The sequence below is a fragment of the Scyliorhinus torazame genome, chromosome 4 (assembly GCF_047496885.1).
Source record: "Scyliorhinus torazame isolate Kashiwa2021f chromosome 4, sScyTor2.1, whole genome shotgun sequence".
Lineage (NCBI taxonomy): Eukaryota > Metazoa > Chordata > Chondrichthyes > Carcharhiniformes > Scyliorhinidae > Scyliorhinus > Scyliorhinus torazame.
Genome location: NC_092710.1, coordinates 154936234 through 154963665, shown reverse-complemented (window position 1 = coordinate 154963665; position 27432 = coordinate 154936234). Strand labels below are relative to the sequence as shown.

General features: G+C 50.9%; 1 protein-coding gene across 3 annotated transcripts in view; it reads right to left on the bottom strand.

The window, feature by feature from the left end:
* The window catches only part of lpin1a (lipin 1a), a 164372-nt gene that overhangs the window by 66790 nt on the left and 70150 nt on the right, over positions 1–27432 (bottom strand). For 2 of the 3 annotated variants that reach the window (XM_072498798.1, XM_072498801.1), the window contains 3 exons: positions 27238–27348; positions 25634–25741; positions 4783–4912 (listed from right to left, as the gene is read on the bottom strand). In XM_072498798.1, coding sequence (XP_072354899.1) covers positions 4783–4912; positions 25634–25741; positions 27238–27348 — 349 coding nt within the window. The remainder of the gene's footprint in view (positions 1–4782; positions 4913–25633; positions 25742–27237; positions 27349–27432) is intronic. The other variant, XM_072498799.1, reaches the window with a different exon arrangement.

Here is a 27432-nt window from a genome sequence, read left to right as displayed (position 1 = left end):
GTATGGGGAAAAGGCAAGCCGGATGCTGGCGCATCAGCTTTGGAAGCGGGACGCAGCTAGGGAGATCGGGGGAGTTAAGGACAGGGGAGGGAGCGTGGTGCGGAGTGGGGTTGGCATCAATGGGGTCTTCAGGGACTTCTACGAGGAATTGTACCGATTCGAGCCCCCACGGGAGGAGGGAGGGATGGGCCGTTTCCTGGACCACTTGAGGTTTCCAAAGGTGGAAGAGGGACTGGTGGCGGGACTGGGGGCCTCGATTGGGCTGGAGGAGCTGATCGAAGGGATAGGAAGCATGCAGGCGGGGAAAGCACCGGGGCCGGACGGTTTCCCGGTCGAGTTCTATAAAAAATATATGGACCTGTTGGGCCCGCTGTTAGTTAGGACCTTTAATGAGGCAAGGGAGGGGGGGGCTTTACCCCCGACGATGTCCCGGGCACTGATCTCCTTGATCCTGAGCGGGACAAGGATCCCCTGCAATGTGGGTCTTACAGACCGATTTCCTTGCTAAATGTAGATGCCAAGGTGCTGGCGAAGGTCTTAGCCACGAGGATTGAGGATTGTGTGCCGCAGATCATCCATGAAGACCAGACGGGGTTTGTGAAGGGGAGACAGTTGAACGCGAATGTGCGGAGGCTTTTGAACGTTATCATGATGCCGGCGAGGGAGGGGGAGGCGGAGATAGTGGTGGCGATGGACACTGAGAAAGCCTTTGATAGGGTAGAGTGGGGGTACCTGTGGGAGGTGCTGAAGAGGTTTGGGTTTGGGGAGGGGTTTGTCAGGTGGGTTAGGCTGTTGTACGAGGTCCCGATGGCGAGTGTGACCACAAATAGGAGGAGGTCCGAGTACTTTTGGTTGCACCGAGGGACGAGACAGGGGTGTCCCCTGTCCCCCCTGCTCTTCGCACTGGCGATTGAACCACTGGCTATGGCACTGAGAGAGTCGAGGAACTGGAGGGGGTTGGTGCGGGGTGGGGAGGAGCATAGGGTGTCGCTCTATGCGGACGACCTGCTGCTGTATGTTGCGGACCCGGTGGGAGGAATGCCAGAGGTAATGAGGATGCTGAGGGAATTCGGGGACTTTTCGGGGTACAAGTTCAATATGGGGAAGAGCGAACTGTTCGTAGTTCAGCTAGGGGACCAGGAGAGGGGGATTGGCGAGCTCCCACTAAAAAGGGCGGAGAGGAGTTTCAGATATTTGGGGGTCCAGGTGGCCAGGAGCTGGGGGGGCCCTGCATAGGCTTAACTTTACAAGGCTGGTGGAGCAAATGGAGGAGGAGTTCAAGAGGTGGGACGCGTTGCCGCTGTCCCTGGTGGGTAGGGTGCAGTCAATCAAAATGACGGTGCTCCCAAAGTTTTTTGTTCCTGTTCCAGTGCCTCCCCGTGTTTATCCCGAAGGCTTTTTTCCGGCGGGTTAACAGGAGTATAATGGGGTTTGTGTGGGCGCGAGGGACTCCGAGGGTGAGAAGGGTGTTCCTGGAGCGGAGTAGAGATAGGGGGGGCTGGCGCTGCCCAACCTCTGTGGGTACTACTGGGCCGCCAATGCGACAATGGTGCGCAAGTGGGTGATGGAGGGGGAGGGGGCTGCATGGAAGAGGCTGGAGACGGCGTCCTGTGTGGGTACGAGTCTGGGGGCGCTGGCAACGGCACCGCTGCCGCTCCCTCCAAGGAGGTATACCACGAGCCCGGTGGTGGTGGCGGCCCTCAAAATTTGGGGGCAGTGGAGGCGGCATAGGGGGGAAGTTAGGGCCTCGACGTGGACCCCATTACGGGGGAACCACAGGTTCGCCCCAGGAAGAACAGGTGGAGTGTTTCCGGGGTGGCACAGGGCAGGCATACGAAAGTTGGGGGACCTGTTTGTGGATGGGAAGTTCGCGAGCTTGGGTGAGCTGGAGGAGAAGTACGGGCTCCCCCCCCGGGGAACACCTTCAGGTACTTACAGGTAAGGGCGTTTGCCAGACGGCAGGTGGTGGAATTCCCACGGCTACTGCCACACACAGTACAGGACAGGGTGCTCTCGGGGGGGTGGGTGGGAGTGGGGAAGATCTCGGAAACTTACCAGGTGATGCAGGAGGAGGAGGAGGCCTCGGTGGTGGAGTTGAAAGGTAAGTGGGAGGAGGAGTTGGGAGAGGAGATCGAAGAGGGGACTTGGGCAGATGCCCTAGGGAGGGTGAACTCTTCCTCTTCATGCGCGAGGCTCAGCCTCATACAGTTTAAGGTGCTGCACAGGGCACACGTGACCGGGACAAGGATGAGCAGGTTCTTTGGGGGTGAGGACAGGTGTGTTAGGTGCTCAGGGAGCCCAGCAAATCACACCCATATGTTCTGGGCATGCCCAGAGCTGGAGGAATTTTGGAAGGGCGTAGCGAGGACGGTGTCGAGGGTGGTAGGATCCAGTGTCAAACCGGGCTGGGGGCTCGCAATATTTGGGGTGGCAGAGGAGCCGGGAGTGCAGGAGGCGAAAGAGGCCGGAATTCTGGCCTTTGCGTCCCTGGTAGCCCGGCAAAGGATTCTCCTTCAGTGGAAAGATACGAGGCCCCCAAGCGTGGAATCCTGGATCAGCGATATGGCAGGGTTCATTAAATTGGAGAGGGTGAAATTCGCCTTGAGAGGGTCGGTACAAGGGTTCTTTAGGCGGTGGCAACCGTTCTTAGACTTTCTGGCAGAACGCTAGACATTGGTCAATGGCAGCAGCAGCTCGGGGCGTGGGGGGGGGGGGTTTACTTTATTTTTGTTTATGTTATTTACACTGGAAGGGTCTGAGGGGGTGTATACACCTGGGGCGTCATTCTCCGACCCCCCTGCCGGGTCGGAGAATGGCCGTTGGCCGCCGTGAACCCCGCCCCCGCCGAAGTCTCTGTTCCCGGAGATTGGGCGGGGGCGGGAATCGGGCCGCGCCGGTTGGCGGGACACCCCGCTGGATTCTCCGGCCCAGATGGGCCGAAGTCCCGCCCAGGAATTGCCTGTCCCGCCGACGTAAACCAAACCTGGTATTTACCGGCGGGACCAGGCGGCGTGGGCGGGCTCCGGGGTCCTGGGGGGGGGGGGCACGGGGCGATCTGACCCCGGGGGGTGCCCCCACGGTGGCCTGGCCCGCGATCGGGGCCCACCGATCCGCGGGCGGGCCTGTGCCGTGGGGGCACTCTTTCCCTTCCGCCTCCGCTACGGCCTCCACCATGGCGGAGGCGGAAGAGACTCTCCCCACTGTGCATGCGCGGGAAACTGACAGCGGCCGCTGACGCTCCCGCGGATGCGCTGGGAAACTGACAGCGGCCGCTGACGCTCCCGCGCATGCGCCGCATTTCCGCGCCAGCTGGCGGGGAAACAAACGCCATTTCCGCCAGCTGGCGGGGCGGAAATCCCTCCGGCGTCGGCCTAGCCCCTCAATGTTGGGGCTAGGCCGCCAAAGATGCGGAGCCTTCCGCACCTTTGGGCCGGCGCGATGCCCGTCTGATTGGCGCCGGCTTTGGCGCCAGTCGGCGGACATCCCGCCGTTGGGGGAGAATTTTGCCCCTGTTGTCTTATTATTTAGGTACGGGGGGAGGGGGGGGGTGTGGGGTTTGGGGGGGTTGCTTTTTTAGATTGTGTTTTGTACTTAACCCTGTTGGGTTCTTTTTTCTTTCTCATTTTGTTATTGATATTTTATGAAAACCTTTAATAAAATTTTTTTTTTTTTTTTTTTTTAAATACTTCACATACATAATTTACAACTGAAAATCACATGATTTTAACATTTCATCATATAAATAGATAATTGGTGTACAATATAATGAACCATCTCCTCACTGATGACACCTGCAATAAATTGCAATAAAATCCATTTATTAAAACATTAAAATTCTCAATGAGGATGAAGCAGCATGGACATTAGAGGAACAGATAAAGATCTTTACAATCAGGATTGGAGGTGGATAGAAACAAATGTGCAAAATGAGATTCTGGACTTTACATACAAGAGCATTAAGTACAGACGAGTGGTGCTGAATCTGTACATGATATTGCTTAGATTATATACTGGTGGAGTTTTGGGCTTGTTTGCAGAAAAGCTACTAATACCTTAGAAAAGTATAGTGAAAGTTCACCATGGTGGTAAGAAGATAGAGCTTAACAAGGAACTTGTAAAACTATATGCATTGAAGCAGACAGGAAACAGAACTGGGCAGAATTTTGGAAGTGTTTGAGAAGGTAAATAGTCAAAGATTACCTCTACAAATCTGTAAGTTAGAAACAAGGAGGCACAAACTAAAAAAGGTTAAGGGTAAGCAGTGGGGAGGACAATTGGCAGAATGTTTTATTATGGTGTTATTAGAAAACAGTGTTAATGGGGGACTTTTCAAGCAGAGTAAAGCATGACATTTAAACCATATGACTGGTGGCTAGCTCACTGCCTTCCACCAAACCACACCTAGGTCCCCACCGTATAGTGGCAGGCAGAAAAATTGGCAGTCTGCTGAACATTTTTAAAAATAACAGGAAGGTAAGCTTGATAACAAGCTAATTGACCCACATAATACACTGCCACACTATAAAACAGCTGCTGTGGGGCAAGATTCAGAACGCGGCTTCTACTGGCGAGATGTAGGAGGAGGAGGTTGTCCTCCTCCCCCTCTCCACCGCAATCCCCCCCCCAGGGCTGGGATCAAACTCAGGTCCTCGGTGCCATGAGACAGCAGTGCTAACCAAATGGCCTTTTCTCACTTGATACTGATGTTTTATTGTTCTTATAAGTTAAGTTGCATTATGAATACACCCGCACAATTACACAATTTAACATTTTTCCACATACCTTGCCAGCTTGAGGTAGTTCTCCCCATGCCCAGTGCATTTCTGTGTTTAATCTATTCATCCCTCTTTCTGATGGCTTGCTGACCAATTCGGAATCACTGTTAGGAGTAGGAGGGCGGGATCTTGAAATACTGTAAAAGAGAATAAATCTTCAATGGAAACAAAAAAAAAAAAAACAGGTGTAGCGCAACCAGACATCCCACTATCAGCCGTTTTAAGCTATCACAGTCACGATCTACCACTAACTATGCATCTTACCAAGGGTAGATGGAAGATTCAAGGGAATTCTCCCAAGCCCCCGGGGATGGTTTAGAATTCGACCACAAAAAGAACCGGAATGCAGATGAAGGCCTGATCACCCATGGTCAATTCTCCATGGCGCTAGCGGGAAAACAAGGCAATGCATAACATGTCTGAAACAATGTCTTGTGCAGATGTCGGGACTCCTCTGAACAATGCCTGCTGGAGGCCAATGGCTTCTCTCGACCCCAGAACACCATTTTCAAAGTGGGGTTGCGACCCAAGGGTGGGCAGCGGGCGAGCGTCGGGAGGATCGCGGAGCCATCCATCAATTCCGGCGCAACAGCTGCAGCAGCTGGCTTTTAAAAATGCCGGCTACGAGCAGTTTTAAAAATGCGTGTCCGTTCATCAGTGCGCATGCCCGGTGCCCAGAGAGAAACACAGACTCCTCCAGACGTCAGAGCGCTGACCCAGGAGAAGATTTTTTTTTAAATTCAATTCAGTCTTCCTGCATCTGTCTTGAATATGCTCAATGGCTGAGCCAGAAGAACTCGCTTTGATAGTGAATTTTAGAGATTAAAAAGACTCACAATACTTTTGAGTTAAGCAATTCCTCCTCATCTATGCATAAAATCATAGCATTGTAATTTGCAGACTATATCCTCAGGCTGTAAACCACCCAACTGAGGAGAACGTACAATCTGCATCTGCTCTGTAGAGTCCTGAGAGAATAATCCCTGTTTCAATTAGGTCATTTCTCATTCTTCGCTACTCTAGACTATAGAATATAAGCCCAGGCTCACCTCTCGCATTAAAGGTTAGAGAAAATGGTGGGTCCCGAAGGTCGGACGTCGTGGGTCATGACGGTCGACCGGTTGGTAAAAATGGGTCCCAGGCAAACAGTTTTGAAAAACACTGTCATAGACCATGGGTGAGGGAGGAAGCATCTGCAGGTAGACCTCAAAATTCGTTATGGAGAGGGGTCCATCTTCCAGCCTCGGAGTGTTCCATCTTCTTTCTCAGGAGATCATCTTCTGGAGTGTATCCGCACATTCATTTTCTGGAGGTCGACTTTCTTTCTTCAATAATGGATCAGTGGTGTTGGTCATCTTTTAAATATGGTGTCCAGATAGGGCGGACTATGCACCATCAGGCATGTCCTGCCATGGAATCGTGTGCAAAACAACCAGTTGCATAATTAATAAGGGGCGAAATTCTCCCGAAACGGCGCGATGTCTGCCGACTGGCTCCCAAAACGGCGCCAATCAGACGGGCATCGCACCGCCCCAAAGGTGCGGAATGCTCCGCATCTTTGGGGGCCGAGCCCCAACATTGAGGGGCTAGGCCGGCGCCGGAGGGATTTCCGCCCCGCCAGCTGGCGGAAAAGGCCTTTGTTGCCCCGCCAGCTGGCGCGGAAATGACATCCCCGGGCGGCGCATGCGCGGGAGCGTCAGCGGTCGCTGACAGTTTCCCACGCATGCACAGTGGAGAGAGTGCCCCCACGGCACAGGCCCGCCCGTGGATCGGTGGGCCCCGATCGCGCCCTGGGGGCACCCCCTGGGGCCAGATCGCCCCGCGTCCCCCCCAGGACCCCGGAGCCCGCCCACGCCCCCTTGTCTCGCCGTTCAAAAGGTGGTCTAATCCACGCCGGCAGGACAGGCAATTTATCGGCGGGACTTCGGCCCAAATGGGCCGGAGAATCGAGCGGGGGGGGGCTCGCCAAATGGCGTGGCGCGATTCCCACCCCCGCCGAATCTCCAGTGCCGCAGACTTCGGCAACCGGCGGGGGGCGGGATTCACACCAGCCCCCGGCGACTCTCCGACCCGGCGGCGTAAATCAAACCTGGTGGGACCAGGTGGCGTGGGCGGGCTCCGGGGTCCTGGGGGGGGTGCGGGGCGATCTGACCAGGGGGGTGCCCCCACGGTGGCCTGGCACGCGATCAGGGCCCACCGATCCGCGGGCGGGCCTGTGCCGTTGGGGCACTCTTTCCCTTCCGCCTCCGCCACGGTCTCCACCATGGCGGAGGCGGAAGAGACTCTCCCCACTGCGCATGCGCGGGAAACTGACAGCAGCCGCTGACGCTCCCGCGCATGTGCCGGGAAACTGACAGCGGCCGCTGACGCTCCCGCGCCTGCGCCGCATTTCCGCGCCAGCTGGCGGGGCAACAAACGCCATTTCCACCAGCTGGCGGGGCGGAAATCCCTCCGGCGTCGGCCTAGCCCCTCAATATAGGGGCTAGGCCCCCAAAGATGCGGAGCATTCCGCACCTTTGGGCCGGCGCGATGCCTGTCTGATTGGCGCCGTCTTTGGCGTCAGTCGGCGGACATCCCGCTGTTGGGGGAGAATTTCGCCCAAGGGGCGTCATTCTCCGACCCCTCAGCGGGTCGGAGAATGGCCGTTGGCCGCCGTGAATCCCGCCCCCGCCAGTTGCCGAAGTCTCCGGTACTGGAGATTGGGCGGGGGCGGGAATCGTGCCGCGCCGGTTGGCGGGCCCCCCCCCCGCTCAATTCTCCAGGCCGAAGTCCCGCCGAGAAATTGCCTGTCCCGCCGGCGTAAATCAAACCTGGTATTTACCGGCCGGACCAGGCGGCGTGGGCGGGCTCCGGCGTCCTGGGGGGGGGCGCGGGGTGATCTGACCCCGGGGGCTGCCCCCACGGTGGCCTGGCCCGCGATCGGGGTCCACCGATCCGCGGGCCGGCCTGTGCCGTGGGGGCACTCTTTCCCTTCCGCCTCCGCAACGGCTGACGAATGTGATATAAAATAGTTACTTTAGAGATACTAGTTAATGTAATGTAGAAATAAGCCACTTTGATTTTTGCAGTTAGGGACAAAGGAATTTGGGACCGCATGGAAAAAGCAGGAAGAGGTGTGTCTATAAGAGTGAGGATGCATTGATAGGGGCCAGAGAAAGGGATTGGAAGTGAGCCAATCAGAATGGATTAAACAGGTCAGGGGGGACCTAGCCTGACCTATGTCCGTCGAGTATGTGAAACTTGATACCATTTGAACTGATTTTGCAGAGATTCCTTTGTCTGTTAGTTCAGTCGTTTTCTGGAGTGTAAGAGGCAGGACGTCCTGTTACATTCTGTAAGATGATAAAGCTTGCAAGCTAAATAAATAACTTCTGTTTACGTGCGAATCCGTCTCAACTTTTATTGAGGCCAGACTGACAGAGAAAGAAAATAGGAGATCAACATTTGGTGCCGAAAACCGGGATTTCTCTGGGCGATCCTGTTCCAACTGCGAAATCAGAACTAGACTGATTATGAACAGGAGGACGGGAACAAAGGGCCCTCAATGTAGAAATGGAAAACGACCAGCATTGATTGTTCCCCTCTTCCTATTGTCTGATTAGTCTGGTCACTCGCGGTTGGCACAGAAAGACCGCCTCGACGAAATCACAGGTCAGTCTGGGGATTAGCACTTTAATTGATGGGATTTCATATTGTTGTTTCGGCTTGGGTTAGGGTTTTGGGCTGATGTGACTTTAAATAATAAAGGTTCAGTCTATTATTGGGGTTCAGAGGCTGATGTGACTTTAAATAATAAAGGTTCAGTCTATTATTGGGGTTCAGAGGCTGATGTGACTTTAAATAATAAAGGTTCAGTCTATTATTGGGGTTCAGAGGCTGATGTGACTTTAAATAATAAAGGTTCAGTCTATTATTGGGGTTCAGAGGCTGATGTGACTTAAATAAATGGGGGTTCAGTCCAGTATAACTGTTTTTAAATCTGAAGATGGTTCAACTCTATGTGTGAGTGTTTTAAATATATAGTTGATTAAGCTAAAATTGTCTCCTTGGACTGTAAAGTTCCGAGGTCTAGTTGAGATTGTGAGGTTGAAGCAGAAGTCTCTCAAAGGGTTAACAGCAGCAGGCGGAGTTGAAAACAGACAGTGCTTCTCACTCAGGCCTTGAGATAACAGTCTGCAGTGTAATCGGATACCTTTCCTTTGAGTCAGTGAGCACCAGCAAAGTTACGTTTTGAATTAATTAAAGGAAACCAGTGGGTTTCTCCACCTCTTTGATAAAAGTTATTATTTTCGAAAGCAATTGATTGAAATTGCCAGAATCTTAAGTTTTACTTACTTGAAATAAGGTTTATCTCATTTTATCTGGAGATTAATAGAAACTTAAAGAAGATCATGGACACCATTTTAAAAAGTGTAAATCTGGAAATTATAGTTGATTTTGCTAATACTTATGTGTATGTAAAAGAAAAAAACTTGTTAAAAGAAAAATTGTTAAGATAAAGAAATAATTAAGTTGTAAATGTTGTACAAGTTTGTGTTAAGCAAATTGTAAATTTAGTTCTGAGTTGAGATCAGAGCTGAGCTTGCAAGTTGCAGTAATCCAATTTGAATTTTCAAACATTTTTAAGTTTTAAAAAAAAGCGCAAGTAGAGGAAGGACACGGGTCACACAAGAGATGAGCTACGTAGTTTAATGGCTGGCCTTGAATTGACAGAAGAAGAAAAATTCAATAATTTGGAAAAGTCAGTAAAAGTTCCGTCTGCACCCATAGCATGGTCTGCGCTCATTCCAGAACCACCAGAGTACAATAATATACCCAGTCATTGCTCCCCAGATTTCAAATATGCCAGAAACTCAAGCCCTTTTGGGTGATAGTGTGGGTCCTGTTTTACCAACTTCACAACCGAAAGAGCAAAAGGAACTTTGTCCCACAAGCCCAGTTAGCTCTAGGACAACATCTCGGACAGCAAGAGAGGGGCTTGAAGCTCACCAGAAACAATTAAGCATATCACCTCAGTCTCCCCAAACTAAGGAGAAATCACAAGAGTTGGGAACAAAGAAAGCTGAAACAACTTCGGTTGAAGAGAAAGAACTCCCCCTAGTGACAGGGAGAGACGTTGAAGTCTTGGAACAACCAGGGGAAATCCCTAGAGTGCCCCCTGGTGACATTCGGAGACAGTTACCGATTAGGAAGATGAGAAACCCCGATCCAGGGACGGCGGCTGCAAACCCCACAATAGACGTTTACTTCCCATGGACACCCAGTGAGATGATGGCTATTATGACTACAATCCCAGATAGAAAAAAATCTCCTGCTGCCTTTGTGGATTCATTGAGAACTACTATCTCAATTTATCAAGCTGATTCAAGGGACCTCTGGGCCCTAGTTCAGCAGATTTTAACCCCAGCAGAGTACCGCACTTGTCTTAACCACCTGAATTATGCTAGTCATGCCGCACTCCAGCAGGCCTATGCGTTAGACGACGATAGAAGGACACAGATCTTAAATGCATTGAATAGCACATTTCAAAGGCCCATAAATCTTCCTGTTATCTTAGACCTAAAACCTAAGAAGAATGAAGACCCAGAGGAATTTCTGGGGCGTTTTAATGAAATCTACCGGGGGCAGTCAGGCGATTTGCTGTATCAAAATGGTCAGAATTCCCCTCAATACTGTGCTATGTTAATGCATTGCCTACCACCTTCTGTGGTTACTGCTGTGAAATGTAATAACATGAATTGGACGGAGAACGACCCTTCCCAGATGGCAAGGGCAGTCAGATTTTACTGGAAGGAGGGTGTAGGCCCAGAAGGAGGCTCAGTTACAAAGGTTAAGACTGAGTATGTAATGAAAAAGGATGATCTACGACCCCAACAAGCGGCAGAAATGGTAGTTTACCAGCAGGAGCTCCAATATAGTGACTTTGGGTGGGTGGATCAGCGAAGAGGAGGATACCAAACCCACCCAAAGGGACCCTCACCCCCTTTTTATGGCCCACCGAACGAATCAACAGCTCTACAACCGCAGCCCCCTCTGAGGGGCCATTGGTCTACTGGAAGAAGAGGACGGGGCAGCCATGTCTTCTGTGCAATCAGCACTTAAATTACCATTATCCGACCACACGCAGCAATTGTCAGGGTTCCAAGGACAGGTGTGTGAGTATCCTATTTCTGAACCTGTGACAGTCACTTACGAGAATAAGTCTGCAGAGCATCAGGTTGTAGTGACTACTGGATTGGACTGTAATTTGTTGGCCCGAGATTTACTGTGTATCTTCCAGCTACAGCTAGAATGCGGAGATGAGGGGGTAACGGTTACATCATGGAGGATGAGACAACAGTGCTATATTTCTATCACCCCCCAGTGGTGGACGTTAGACATTGAACAGCCACTATCACTGCATCACATTACCCTGGCCTATGACAGAACTGGACGAAACAGGGAGTTGGAGGACAAATACCGGCCATTACTTGAGACCGAATGGCCAGTCAAGGTTACAGCCACAGTCACGGGAAAAGAAGGTACAGCCGATTTTGTTACAATATCACCACATTTATGGCCACAGTCAGCTTCGGTAAGCCCTCATATTACACGTCAGGTCCATGACCGGTACCATGCCAGGGATATGGGGCGAATGGTCAGCATCTTACCGCAGCTCGTCAGAATAGGTATGAGATATACCTTTTGAACAATCCACGTCTGACATTTAAATACTGTACCACTATCAATCCAGCCTGTTTTCTTAGTGGTCCCCCTATCCATGAAGACGCACCTGGCCACGACTGGTTAGCCTTGATTCAGGAAACTACCACAATAAGGGGCGATTTGAGTGACATTTCGTCAGAACAACCTGACATGATTATGTGTGGTCAAATATCCCACCGGGGTTTAGTTAATGACCTACTGCAGGCCCTCCTTCTGCCAGCGCAGATTTCCGTTATTAAATGCGCTGCCCACACGAATGGTACAACCCCAGTTGACGTTGGTAATGAACGAGCAGATCGTGCAGCGCGCACAGCCGCACAAATTCAGCAAGTGATGGTGCCTAAAATGTTAAGTCAGACTAAACGATCTACTATGAATGTGTCTGCTTCTGACAAGCCAATGCCAACCATCCAAGACGTCATAAGGTTACAGGAGGACGCTCCTGAGAGTGATAAACAAATGTGGAAACGGTTAGGTTGTACATATGATTCTGTTTCCTCTTTATGGACCACGCCTGCACATCAGACTTGTATGTCTGATGTGCTGGCTTTATGGGTCATCGAATGTGTACACTTTGCAACTCATTGTGGGGCTCGGGGGACTAGTGATTTGTTGCTGGACACTTGGTGGCACCCTAAAATGCAGGGGTTGGCCCAAAGTATCAGTAATCGGTGTTTGATTTGTCAGCAATATAACACCGGAAAAGGTATCCCTTGTGGGAAGGGGCAAACCCCGTTGCCCAGTGGTCCCTTTGAGACGCTCCAAATGGATTACATTGAGTTGGAAAGGTGTCAATGTTATAAATATGTTTTGGTCATTGTGGATGTGTTCAGCAGATGGGTTGAGGCGTATCCGACTATCTATAGTAAAGCTGCTACTGTGGTTAAAGTCTTGATGAGGGAAATCATTCCCCGGTACGGTATACCAGCTCAGTTAAGTTCTGATAATGGGCCTCATTTTATTGGACAAATTAACAAGGAGTTTTGCTCCCAGTTGGGCATACGCCAGCAGTTACACTGTGCTTACAGACCGCAGGCAGCCGGGTTGGTTGAAAGACACAATCAGACCCTCAAAACTAAATTGGCTAAATTAAGAGCAGACACGGGACTGACATGGCTTAAGTTGCTCCCCGTTGCCCTCTTCCAGCTGCGGGTTACACCTGCGGGACCGGTCCGGCTTTCTCCCGCCGAGATTCTTTATGGCAGGCCTCTTAGAACTCCTTGGAGCCTGCAGGTTCCCAGACGGGTTCAGTTTCATCAGATGACTGAGGAAATGACCACCTATGTTCTGGCCCTTACGCAAGTGCTCAAGGAACTCCATGGCCAGGTCCGCGCGGCTCACCAGCCATTGCCCCCAGTACCTAGCTCACTTTCAGTCCAGCCCGGTAGTTATGTAATGGTCAAAAATTGGACTAGGAAGGGGTCGGAGCCGCGATGGGACGGGCCCTTCCAAGTTCTCCTTGCCACCCCCACAGCAGTTAAAGTGGAGGGGCGAAGTGCTTGGGTGCACCTACATCACTGTACATTGAGTCCATCTCCACTACTGTAAAAGGTCGGATACTAACCTGCCTCCCTTCTCCAGTGCTATTTTCCAGGTGTGGAGCATGATGGAGTGGCTACGCATCGTCTGTCTGATATTTGGCCTCACTTCGCTTGGCGTGTTATTGGCGATGGACATGGAAAAGGGGAATATTATGTATCTGTGTAGCCCCAACCAATCTACAAGGATACATCACCTATGCACAGGTGATGTTCTTCACTGCCCCCATATACGAGGACATGGTATCGACTCATGGAAGGTCATCAAAGTTAAGGAGAATGCGGGAGTCATGAAGCAGCTGCACCGGTCCCGGCGATGGGAAGGGAACATTATATGGACATTGCCTTGTTTTTGGAATACATGTAAATTCGATTTTGGATGTGTTAAGAGTGGTGCAAGAAAGGTAATATCAGGCTGTCAGAAGAGCGTAGGAAGAGGCTATGAGGAAGTGAAAGGGACTAGAGAGAGGATGGGGCGTATGAGAAGGGAAGTACAGCTAGAACGTAGGTTACCGGGAGATACACTTAAGTTAGTTAAAGGCCAAACTGAGGAAAACACGGGTAGTAAACCTTGGGAGCCCTCGGGGCAATAACTAAGGAGTTGTCTCAGCTACGGTTGTTTGCAATGCAGAACCGGTATGCTCTTGACTATCTTCTGGCCCGTGAGGGCGGGGTATGCGCCATAGTACAGGGCAAGTGTATTATGGGTGTTCAAGACTTGACCGCTAACATCACTAAATTTATGGATCGCATACGGGATCACTTGGACGGGATGCAGGATCCTGGCTCTTGGGGTAACTGGGGATTTGGGGGATGGAAGGACTGGTTGATAAATATGGCCATGTATCTAGTGGTAGCTATCGGCTGCATCTTTGTGGGCCTGGCCATCCTTAAATGTGTGATGGGTAGAATGCGGGGTGCACTGGATCAGATCACCACCCCAATCACCGGCCAAAAAAATTTAACTGTTAAAATCCATGAGGGTGAAGCAGATGAAGGGGGGCTAAGACAGGAATTGGAAATGCAGCGACGAATCTTTTTAGATGAGGAACCGTAGCTATAGATTGGATAGTTCGGTTATCATGGAATGATAAAAGGAGGGAATGACGAATGTGATATAAAATAGTTACTTTAGAGATACTAGTTAATGTAATGTAGAAATAAGCCACTTTGATTTTTGCAGTTAGGGACAAAGGAATTTGGGACCGCATGGAAAAAGCAGGAAGAGGTGTGTCTATAAGAGTGAGGATGCATTGATAGGGGCCAGAGAAAGGGATTGGAAGTGAGCCAATCAGAATGGATTAAACAGGTCAGGGGGGACCTAGCCTGACCTATGTCCGTCGAGTATGTGAAACTTGATACCATTTGAACTGATTTTGCAGAGATTCCTTTGTCTGTTAGTTCAGTCGTTTTCTGGAGTGTAAGAGGCAGGACGTCCTGTTACATTCTGTAAGATGATAAAGCTTGCAAGCTAAATAAATAACTTCTGTTTACGTGCGAATCCGTCTCAACTTTTATTGAGGCCAGACTGACAGAGAAAGAAAATAGGAGATCAACACGGCCTCCACCATGGAGGAGGCGGAAGAGACTCTCCCCACTGCGCATGCGCGGGAAACTGTCCGCGGCCGCTGACACTCCCGCGCATGCGCCGCCCGGGGATGTCATTTCCGCGCCAGCTGGCTGGGCAACAAAGGCCGTTTCCGCCAGCTGTCGGGGCGGAAATCCCTCCGGCGTCGGCCTAGCCCCTCAATGTTGGGGCTCGGCCCCCAAAGATGCGGAGCATTCCGCACCTTTGGGGCGGCGCGATGTCCGTCTGACTGGCGCCGTTTTGGGCGCCAGTCGGCGGACATCGCGCCGTTGGGGGAGAATTTTGCCCATGGTGTATTTTCTGCAGAGGGAAGCAACGCACATTCCCACCCCGCTATAGGACAGTTCCAAGATGGGAGAATTCCCCAGATGGGAGAATTCCAAGTCCCATGCTAGGAGTGGGAACATGGGGCGGGATTCTCCCCTACCCGGCAAGGCGGGCCATACCAGTGCTGAGGAGAGGCGTGAACCACTCCTGCGGCGGGCCGCTCAGAAGTTGCAGAATCCTCCGCATCTTCAGGGGCTAGGCTGGCGGAGATGGCGCCGCGCCAGCAGGCGTCAAAGGGCTTGGTATCGCGCCAACCGGCGCCTAAGGGCCTCCGCCGGCCGGCATGAGTTGGCGCATGCGCGGGAGCGCCAGCGTATGCTGTCGTCATCCCAGCACATGCGCAGGAGGGTTCTTCTCCGTGCCGGCCATGGCGGGCCATTACACCGGCCAGCGCGGAGGGAAAGACTGCCCCCACGGCACAAGCCCGCCCGCGGATCGGTGGGCCCTGATCGCGGGCCAGGCCACCATGGGGGCCAGATCTACCCCCCCACCCCTCTCCCTACTGTGGTGTTTCAGTTCCCAGGGTTGCTACTGGCCTTCATCCTGAACGAGGCATCCTCAAGCATTGCGCAGGTCAGTCCCAGACGTGTTTCGCACCAGTGCATCTTCCTGATGCTGCCACGGAGAATTGGACGTGGATGACCAGACCTTCATCTGCATCCCCTTAGCGGGATGTAAATTTATTTCATGCTGGCCTCCCACGGATTTCCTGATCCACCATGGCAGCACCAGAACATCTTGAGGAAATTCACGCTGGCTTAAAACCATTTTTTGGCCCTGCTGCCAAATTCTCCCCTCACCCGTTATTGAATCGCCAGGAGAGGCATGGGTGATTTCCACCCTTGTTCAGCTTCTGACCTTTTATAAATTACATTGCGGTTTCTTTTTCATGAGCCCAACCCAAGATTCACCATAATTTGTATCAATTAATACAATTTTCTTCAAATTTTGCATGTTTTATTATCTTAAATAAATACTGACATTTACCATATGAATAGGTAATTGCACTTCATTCAATATATATTTACAGTCTTCATTGTCTGTTAAAAAGGATGAATTAGAAGTTAGTTATTCGTACCTAGATGAAAATGTAGCAGACATGGCAAAGGAGCAATTAACCTGCTCTTTGAATAGGGAGTTGTCTATATACTTAAGTTTATTCACTTTATAAAAATGAAGTTTCTAAAAGACTTGTTCCAAGAATAAAAAGTCGGGGTGAAATTAAGTATAGTTAATACCAAATAAATCAGAGAACCAAAACACATGCGCTGAAACTATGTTTATTGTAGCTCAGTAATGTGGGTTTTTATTTCAGGAAGTAAATTCGGCTTTTGCCTTATTTATAGACAACTGTGAGCCAACTAACTCAGTTTTAGGACCCTGGGCGGGGTTCTCCCTTCTGGGGACTAAGTCCCCATTCCGGCGGGAAAACCAGCGCCAACCACTCCGGTGTCAACAGCCCCCGAAAGTGAGGAATTCTCCAAATTTTCGGGGGCCAGTTTGACGCCAGAGTGGAATGTGCTATGGTGCGGCGCGGAGGAAAGAAGGCCCCCACGGAAACAGCCCGCCTGCAGGATTGGTAGGCCCCGATCGCAGCCAGGCCACGGTGGGGGCCCTCCCCCCGGGGTCGGATCCCCCTGAGCCCCCCCCCAGGACCGCCGTGCGTAAGGTGAGTAATTCACGCCGGCGGGACTGGCCAAAACTGGACGGGCACTCGGCCCATCGGGGCCGGAGAATCGCTGGGTGGGGGGCCGCTGTCAACGGCCCCCGACCAGTCTGTCGGGAATCCCGCTGGCCCCTGAAAAACAGCGCCGGAGATTAGGGCAGCTGGCGGTGGAGCGGCGGGGCAGGATTCCAGAGTGGAATGTGCTATGGAAATATGTTGAATTTCATTGCAGTGTAATATTCCATTTGAAATGTACTTTTACTAATTTTATGAATACATATATATTTTTGGGGGAGAAATATCTGGAGGATTTCAATGTCCATCTCAGAATGTGGCTCAGTTTTGCCACCAGTAACCAAACAGATCTAGTAGCAGTGGCGTAGTGGTATTGTCACTAGACTAGTAATCCAGCGTAATGCTCTGGTGGCTTGGGTTCAAACCCGCCATGGCAGTTGGTGGAATTTGAATTAAATAAAAATCTGGAATTCAAAATATAACGGCGACCATGAAACCATAGCCGATTGTCTTAAAAACTAATGTCTTTTAGGGAAGGAAATCTGCCATCCTTACCTGGTCTGGCCTACATGTGACTCCAGACCCACAGCAATGTGGCGGACTTTTACATGCTGTCAGGGATGGGCAATCTGGATAGGATGGCCTATCCAGCTTCCTTGAGCGACTAAAAAAACCAACTTATGAAGTTCTATGGACCAACACAAGCAGTATTGAATGCCACCACAACCTAACAATGGCTCAGCAAATCTCGCACTTCTCTATCACTTAAGAGAAAGGGTACGATCCTTCTCAGCTCACCCTGATGTTTCAACAATCACCCAAAGCTAGTTTTCCTCCAAATTGATACACTCACCAGGATATCAAGAAATGCCAAAATGCACTGGATACAGCAAAGGCAACGGAACCCACCAAACTCCTGGCTGCTGTGCTCCAGAAATAAACTCACATGAACCAAGTTGCTTCAGCATAGTTAAAACAGTAACATCTACCTGACGATGTGGAAAATCTTCCAGATGCTTGCTGTTCATGAAAAGCAGGACAGATTCTACCCATCCAACTACTGTTCAATTATCCTACACTGAAATCAGTGACGGAAGGAGTCATTGGCAGTGCTTTCAAGCAACACACACACAACACATGCTCAATTTGGGTCTTAATACGCCAGACCCCATTATAGCGTTGATCCAAATATGGAGATGAACAGAGTTCCAGAGGAGAGGCAAGAATGACTGCCCCAGATCAATGTGTCCTTTAGCTTTTTTTGTAGTACCTGGCTGATTCACCTAAATGTGCAGGCCATACTTTTGTTTTGCATCGCTGACACAGCAGTAACATGAAGGGATACAATTGTGCATGGTCTGTGCAGAAACTTTCAAGTTGTTGCACAGTTTAGAGGAAACATTACCCTGTACATCATCAAGCGCCAATATTCAACAGGTGTGATACCAAATACCTCAGTAAGCAGCTCTTCACTTATCACTGCAGAGTGTTCAGCTCAGTTTGCAATTCCTCAAGCAATGTTGAATGCAGATATGGACTTCAACAGGTGGACAGCATTCACGCTGGGGCAATTAATGTTTATCCTTGGCAGTAACCATCTCCAACAAGCTTTTCAAAGCATAATCACCACCAAATGCACCAAATACATCTGGGGGACACTACGGACCAGAAACTCAATTGGACCAACTATGGTTAAAGAAGTCAGAGGTATTCATGGTGACCGACTTAGCGGACTGCCCAAAATATTTCTATCACCTACAAGATACAAGTCAGGAGTGCCACAGAATACTCTCCATTTGAACACTGTTGCAGCATCACCCAGCCAACCAGGGCAAAGATGATCCACTGATCAACCCATCTATCAGCGCAAATATCCACACCCATCACCACTAATTCCACCCGTGTTTCCCATTTACAGATGCACTGCAGCAAGTCATCACCTTCTAAACCCGCAACCTCTGCCAGACAGGAGGAGAGGGGAAGAAGGTCACTACGATCCCAATTGATGTTATAACTAGATGTGAAGATACCAGAATGGAAACCTGGCTCAAAAGACAGCAACTTATACTTTTTTCCTGAAATGTGGAAGAACAGGGTCACAGGGCCACTAATTAGTTTCAACAGCAAGAAGAACCGTTTATTAAATATGAAAAAATTGGATTATAATACAATACTCCTTTACATGCCCCTTAGCTCAGCAAATACACACAGGTTTAAAATTAACATGGATCACAATGTACCTCTTAAGCTCCAAAAGGTCTCATTAATGCAAAAAGTATCTTTTAAGAACACAAGGGGCGCGTTTCTCCACTCCTGCGCCGGTTGAGTGAATCGCCTGGGCCGCCAAAATTTCCCGGGATGCCGGTCCAACGCCCTCCCACGATTCTCCCTAATTGGCGGGAACGGCCCGGTCGAGTTCCGCGGGCCGGAGAATCGCCGGAGACACCCAAAATGCCGATTCTCCGGCACCCCCGCTATTCTCAGGCTCGGATGGGCCGAGCGGCCAGGCCAAAACGGCAGGTTCCCCCTGGCGCCGTCCACACCTGGTCGCTGCCGTCGGGAACAGCGCGCGAACGCTGGGGGGGGCGAGGGGGGATCCTGCACTGGGGGGTACCTCAAATCTGGGGTGGCCCGCGATCGGTGCCTACCGATTGTCGGGTTGTCCTCTCTGAAGGAGGACCTCCTTCCTTCCGCGGCCCCGCAAGATCCGTTCGCCATCTTCTTGCGGGGCGGACGTAGAGAGGACGGCAACCACGCATGTGCAGATTGGCGCCGGCCAACCCGCGCATGCGCGGATGACGCCAGTTATGCGGCGCCACCCATGTCATCTATGCGGCACCACCTTTACGCGGGCAACAAGGCCTGGCGCATGTAGATTACGCGGCCCCGATCCTAGCCCATTGTCAGGGCCTGAATCGGTCGGGATCGGGGCCGTTTCGCGCCGTCGTGAACCTCGAGGGCGTTCACGACGGCGCGGCCACTTCGGCGCAGGAGTGGAGAATCCCGCCCAAGGTGACTGGTCAAATACAATACTCTGTTCTAAACCCAAGCTAGTATCTGGATTTCTCCTCAGAAACCCCCAGATGATGATGGCGACGACGAGAGTTTCCTAACTCCCACTCCCAAAGTAACGCTTCAAAATCCTCCCTCAAAACAAATATTAGGGTGTTGACACCGGCGTAAACACCAGAGTGCTTCATGCCAGCGTCAACGGGCCTCTTGGCCCAGCGATTCTGCACGCCACAAGGGGCCAGCACAGGCGCGGCGGAAGCACGGGGGCGCGGCCTCCGAGGCGCGGCACCGCTTAATCGACACGGCGCCGCGGCAGGCACAAACAGACGGGACCCCGAAACACAGCCGACGGATCAAGATGGCGCCCCACTGAGCAGCGCCCTGGTTCATGGACCATGGTATAGAAACGCTACTGGACGCCCTCGAGGAGAGGAGGGGGCATCTGTACCCTGGACCGGACCAGAGGGTCGCAGCCAATGTCACCCGGAATATGTGGAGGGAGGTGGGCGAGACCGTCATCGCAGTCGGGGTGACATCCAGGCCAGGCGAGCAGTGTCAGAAGAAGCTCAATGACCCATGCAGGGCAGCCAGGGTGAGTACCCAGCACTGTGTCCATGGCACCAACCCCCCTACCCCCACATATGTGACACCACCACCCCCCCCCCTCCCCAGGGAGACAGTACAACCCCAGCCATGACGCACATGGCTGCACCCACCCATGCCAGCCACATTGGCCGGGTGCCTGTGCAACCATGCCTACATAGATAAAACTGCGGGGCTGCATGCGTCGGACCGCCTAACAATGCTGATGTTTGTGTGCCCCCACTCCCCAGGAGAAGAACACCTATAAGAGCGGAACCAAACCAGGGGGGTGGGGGGGGTGCACCTGATTATCATCCCCTCACCGTGCACGAACAGAGGGCACAGGATATAGCTGGAGGAACCGAGGACCAGGAGGTTGCCCATGCCGAGATCGGAGGCACGCCACCAAGTGAGACCACCCTGCCTGGCCCCGCCCCTCACCCCACCCCTCACCTCTGTCCTCCTACCTAACCATGCATGGTGTATTGTGTCTTGCAGGACCACCCGCCGATCGACCCGGCTTACCTGGCGGACACTGCCCCTGGCCAGAGCCAGGGCTGCCACCCGACAGGGACTCCAGCAGCGATGGGGAGGGCAGCAACGGCCCTCCGTCGCAGTCGAGCCACGAAACCACGACCCAGGGGACCAACACTCAGGACACAGACTGACATGAAGCCACAACACAGAATACCAGCACATAGGAGACGGACGCAGATGCCACCACACCCCAAGGGATCCCTGACTACGGGTCCAATGACGACACCGACTTTCCGTCACAGCTGTCTCCTACACCCTCCGCCATCGCAGAGCCTCTCACCTCGGTTGGACTCTTTAGCGATGGGGCTCCTTGGATACTCGACCCAGTACAGCAGGTGGAGGTAGGAGCAGCCGAGGGCCCGGACGGTCGGAGAACAGACCGGCCCCAGCAACCAGCTGCCGCCCAGACTAGTCCCGGGTTCCTGGAATTCCCACACCCACCCAGCAGCCAGGGACCCAGGCACGTGAGATGGGAATGACGGCCGGTTTCCAGCACCTGCAGACGCAGGTGGAGGAGTGCATCCGCGTGCAGGAGCAGGGAATGGTGCTGGTCATGAGTGCCACCCAGGCCGAGAGCGCACGGGTGGCATCCGTGGTGGAGGGAATGGGGGTGACGGTGTTGGACATGGATCGGAGTCTGCAAAGCATGGGGCTATCTGTGTAGGCGGCCTCCGTGGCCCAGGACAGGGCTGCCCTCTCACAGGCAGCCATGAGCCAGAGCCAGCTGCACATTGCAGAGGCGCTCAACGCCGTGGCCCGGTCTCAGCAGGCCATCGCTGAGAGCATCGGCGCCATTGCCCGGGTGCCCAGACAGGGATGGCTCCATGGCTGAAAATGTTCAGACCCTGGTCGATACCAGAGCGGGCCTCCAGGATTGGCAGCGCCAGGTGTCGGTGGTGCTTTGGGGTATGGCTCCACTCGCACTCCCATCGCATGGAGAAGCCCGAGGGAGGAGGCGGTGATGCGGCCCATACTGGATCCCCCTGCAGGGGAGGTCCAGGAACACTGCGGCACCTCGGGCTCCCGTAACCTCACCCCACCCCCCTACCGTCCCTGGTGAATCTGGTGGGCAGCGGGCAGAAATGGATGGCAACACGCCGTCCCGGTTGCCCGAGGGGCAGCCTGGCCTATCCAGACCGAGCCACCCCAGGAAACGGCCGCCAAAGGGGACCCTAGTCACAGGACAGGAGTCCGCCTCCACTTAAAAAAAATATATATTTTATTAGGGTATTTGAAAATTTTTCTAACAGTAACAAAAACAATGACATCAACATGGTAAAATAAACATTTCCCCCCCCCCCCCAGCCCAATCTTAACACACCTCAACCATACAACAACAATCCACCCCAACCGCCCCCCGCCCCCCCCCCCCCCCCCCCCCGCCCTTGGAATGCTGCATCTGCTGACATTTTAATTTTCCCCGAGAAAGTCGACGAACGGCTGCCACCACCGGGTGAACCCAACCTTTGACCCTCTTAAGGCAAACTTTATTTTCTCGAGACTGAGAAACCCAGCCATGTCACTAACCCAGGTCTCCACACTCGGGGGCTTCGAGTCCCTCCACATTAATAAGATCCGTCTCCGGGCTACCAGGGAGGCAAAGGCCAGGACGTTGACCTCTTTTGCCCCCTGAACCCCCGGATCTTCCGACACTCCAAAGATCGCTACCTCCGGACTTGGCACCACCCGTGTTTCTAGCATGTTAAATTAACACCACTTAAGACTATACCTTATTTCTAATGTTTACCAAAACAAATATAAATCCCTCAAAACTACCTTGTTTTCATAACAAGTGCATGGAAAGACTACCAGCTGCATTATTTTCCCCAATTCACACACCATTCTGTTTTAGATGTACATCAGTTCAAGAAGCCTCCTTCTGCACTGTAAATTCTACGAAGGTGTCACATTCGCAACTTCAGGGGACCAACTGATGAGCAATAAGTGCTGGTCTTGCCATTGATGCCTATACCAAAATAACAACATCCACAGCACCACCTTGTGATTTATACAGGATTGATTTTGCTTAGTGACTTTTGAGGGTTGCAGAAGATTTTCTTCCCCAAACTTTACAAGTTATAATTGTTTTATTAAGCAAATCAAGTAGATAATGGGCGTGATTCTCTGGCCGCTTGGCACACAAGCGAGAGCACAACGCGGTCGGTGAATGCCAGGAGAGGCTTCCAGCGAGCCTCCCGACAGCCTCCGCACCTCGCGAGATATTCTGAAGCCGCGCGAGACTTCGGAGTCGGAACGCATCCCTAAAATGGCCAAGCAGCAGGAGCACTGCCTTTGTACCTTGCCCATAAAATGAAGAGGGGGGGGGGGGGGGGGGGATCCAAAACATGGTAGGGTGTGGAGTAGTGTCCATGTGTGTGGAGGGTGACATTGCCCATGGGTGGGGGGTGTGGGGACCCACAATCTCACTTCGAGATCGGGGCACCCTTTCAAAATGATGGCCCGATCTCAGAGTGCAGCTCCCCCAGCTCCCCAGTGCTAAAACAAAATTCTAAGTGTGAGCTAAACCAGTGAGAAACTCCTTAGGGCCCAAAAAAGTGGCTAAGTGTCATTGAATAGCGGTGGGAAACTCCCTGAAACACCTGCCACAAATTAACTTTGAAATTTTGGGGGAGAATCGCACCCGATATGGTTTTTCGTTCATTTCATTATTTTCTCTCCCCTGCTCATTCTGAATGAACAGACAACCTGCCGCCAGTGTAGATCAGCACCGGACTTAATCCAGACGCTAATGTGTGTACGGAAGCAAGTCAGATAGAGTTGGTGGTTCAACTCATCGCACACGGGGGCAAAATTCTCCCCCAACGGCGCGATGTCCGCCGACTGGCGCCAAACACGGCGCCAATCAGACGGGCATCGCGCCGGCCCAAAGGTGCGGAATGCTCCGCATCTTTGGCGGCCTAGCCCCAACATTGAGGGGCTAGGCCGACGCCGGAGGGATTTCTGCCCCGCCAGCTGGCGGAAATGGCGTTTGTTGCCCCGCCAGCTGGCGCGGAAATGCGGCGCATGCACGGGAGCGTTAGCGACCGCTGTCAGTTTCCCGCGCATGCGCAGTGGGGAGAGTCTCTTCCGCCTCCGCCATGGTGGAGGCCGTAGCGGAGGGGGAAGGGAAAGAGTGCCCCCACGGCACAGGCCCGCCCGCGGATCGGTGGGCCCCGATCACGGGCCAGGCTGGCACCCCCCCGGGGTCAGACCGCCCCGCGCCCCCCCCAGGAGCCCGCCCACGCCGCCTGGTCCTGCCGGTAAATACCAGCTTTGATTTACGCCGGCGGGACAGGCAATTCCTGGGCGGGACTTCGGCCCATCCGGGCCGGAGAATCCAGCGGGGGGTCCCGCCAACCGGCGTGGCCCGATTCCCGCCCACTCTCCGGTACCGTAGACTTCGGCGGGGGCGGGATTCACGGCGGCCAACGGCCATTCTCCGACCCGGCGGGGGGTCGGAGAATGACGCCCAGGAAGTGCCTCACTTCCATTTAGTGTTTTTAAAGGCGGTTTACAGAAAACGTTCTTGAGAAAAAAATGCAAATCAAGCAGTGATTGAATAGTACCAAGGTAGGATGTCTTCATAATATATATAAGCACATTCCAAGATCAGGAACATTATATAGGGTGAGATTCTCTGGTCCCCGCCGTGCATTTCTCGGCGGAGGGTCATTCACTGGCAACGGGATTCTCCTTTTCTCGCTTGTCAATAGGATTTCCCATTGAAGCCATCCTACCCTGCCAGGAAACCTGCAGGTGGGTGTGCACTGTCAGCGGGAAAAGAGAACCCCAAAGGCAGAAACTTCCGGCCATAATGTTCAACAGCAGAAATATACAGAAAATAATTTTCCCCAGTGTAAGGATACTAAACTATCACTGGTACATCAAATAAAATAGATGTCGGGGGAGCAAAATCAACTCGACTCCCAAGCAGTGTCGGGATCCAGAAGGGAAATAAAGTCACTTTATTTTGGTGGATCACCACAACCTTGACAAAAAACCTAAGCAGAACCACTTTAAATGTTAGAAGTACACAAACTGCCACTTGCACACTGAAATATTAAAAAGTTGACACTTGGGGAGTGAAGCTCTCCATGAATACACACCAGCATACACAAAGAGCTCACTCTTAGCCAAGATCCTGCAACACAGAACACCCAATAGAGCTAGCTTAAGGGGCGGCCACCACACTCTACAACCATTGGCCTGGCAGAAATGGTACTAGTAACGCAGCAGCAACAAAAATATATTTTAAATAGTTTCAAATAACAAATAATAATCAGATTATTAAACTGCCCCTTGGCAAATATTTAATTTACAAACCACAAAGTTGTATGAAGCACACTCAGTCAGTGACACTACCCAGAATTGAGAAGGGAGAGAGAGTATTTGGTGAAATATCCACCCAGCTGTTGCAGATACAATGCGCAGGACTTTTTGTGTATACTGACTGACTATGAATGTGGCTAGAATACAAAAAAATCACTGCGCGTTTAATTTTGAAGTGTGAAGTTGCAGTATAACAATAAACAAATGCTCATGTGGAACTAATAATTAACTTCATCCCCAAATCACTGAGACTTTCCAGACCTAAATGGAATTTGGCATCCAATAATAAAAGTTAAATCCAATGGTTACAAGGCAAATCAATACTGGTTTTAGGTCTTTGGAATTGCAATCCCCTAAAAATGTCCCCAATTGAAAAAGAAAAGCGACAATAAAACTAAGGGAAATGATAAATGCATTTGAATTTTGAAATATAATACTTAGGAGGTCTAAGAACAAACACACATCAGTTAATTTTTTTTTTTAATTAATTATCAAACATTCTGAATGGTTAATATATTAGCAGCATTACAAAGTGGGCATTGCAGCAACACTCTTATACCTGTGCATAGATGGAAAAAGAGATGATGGCTGTGGGCAAGAACTAGACAAGCCTCCAGCAATGGGAGCCAAAAGATGTGAAGTACGTTGATTGTTTTCGACAGGCAGTCTGGAATTTTGCAATGTAGCAAAGAAAGCAGAATTAATTAGGTCGCCTGACTCTTGCTGAAATACCTGAGCACAGAATACAAATGAAACAAGCAAGCCAACTGTTACATCACCCCTGCTTGCTGTACCGACAATTTGTGTTATGTATTGTTACCGGATGCATTTGAGCTAAACAAACAGTGCTGTTTTCCACCTGAAAATGGAATAGTACTTTAAAAAACATACATGCGATATAACTGGACAAAATACATGCAAAATTGATATCACTGGGGAACTGTCTAAAACAGTGCGGGATATCCCTATTTGATCCATTTATGCACAATTTGAGACAAAAAAGTCTTCAACTTTGCTTTTACTTTGAGATGCTGACGGATCAATGAAATCGAAGGCTTTATACTTTATTTCCTACTTTTGTTTTCATTCTCTGTGACTAGCTAAAAGACTTTGTGCTGACAGTGGTGTCAGCTATTTATGGTGATGAATTCAGGAACTAATTTTGGAATTTCCTGGTCATCGGCTGAAGCATGACGACTAATATCAGCCACAACTAATCATCTAGCAGTTGTTGAGCAACAAACAAACAATTTTCTGTCCAATCAGAATGAACGTCATCAATACTTTTGTTATATATGACAAAGGATCTCCAGATTCTGGTGATGAGTACATTGCTGAACAGCTGCGCACTGTTTTGATGTTGCACAATCCTACAACTGATCTTTGAAGGAGCATTGATCTAATAGAAGTGTTTCTGTATTTGTGTAGAAATGTGCAATCTTCAAGCATTTTGCCACGTTACTTGTACCCGGAACCACAGTGACAAAGTGATGCAGTCATTATCCCTCATGGTCACCACATCTTGAATTGTTTCAATCAAAACATCACTTGAGATTTGCAATTGAAATGCAATTTCTAGCACGATGGCGCAGTGGTTAGCACTGCTGCCTCACAGTGCCGAGGTCCCAGGTTCGATGCTTTCTCTGGGTCACTGTCCATGTGGAGTTTGCACATTCTCCCCATGACTGCGTGGGTTTCTCCCCCACAACTCAAAGATGTGCAGGGTAGGTGGATTGGCCACTCTAAAATTGTCCCTTAATTGGAAAAAATGAATCAGGTACTCTAAATTTATTTTTAAAAAGAAAAAAAATGAAATGCAATTTTCTCAACAATTTAAGCATATGCAATGCCAAGTGCTTTCAGAAATGTTTGTCCAATTAAACTTTAAGATGCTGTTTAACAATAACACTAAAACTGTTGCAAGAGCTTCCATTTTGCAAGTGTTCGCTACTCAAAATGATTACATTGTGGTAGTGAGCCATGTTAATTAACATTTTAAATACCAGCAAAATTAAATACCACCCAAATTAAAGCTTATTATTTGTTGCTTGCCGTTACAAATACATTGATCAGACAAAGAAAGCACAGATCGAACATTAGTACAATATCTATTAATGCAGGAACGAGTCAGAGACATTGCGAGTATCACAAACGACCACATACCTATGTCTGGATGAACATTCGCTGTCTGAAAGGGGATGCACCGAAGAGTGGGTGAAGTTAACTGAGGTACTGACCTGCAGTTGCTTATCACTGTACATATTTGCTGAGTTCCTGAAGAGGGAAAACAAATGTAGTAAACAGTGGGAAGCTCTAAATGGCAAATCGTAATCGTTCAAAACAATGCATGGTGAATAA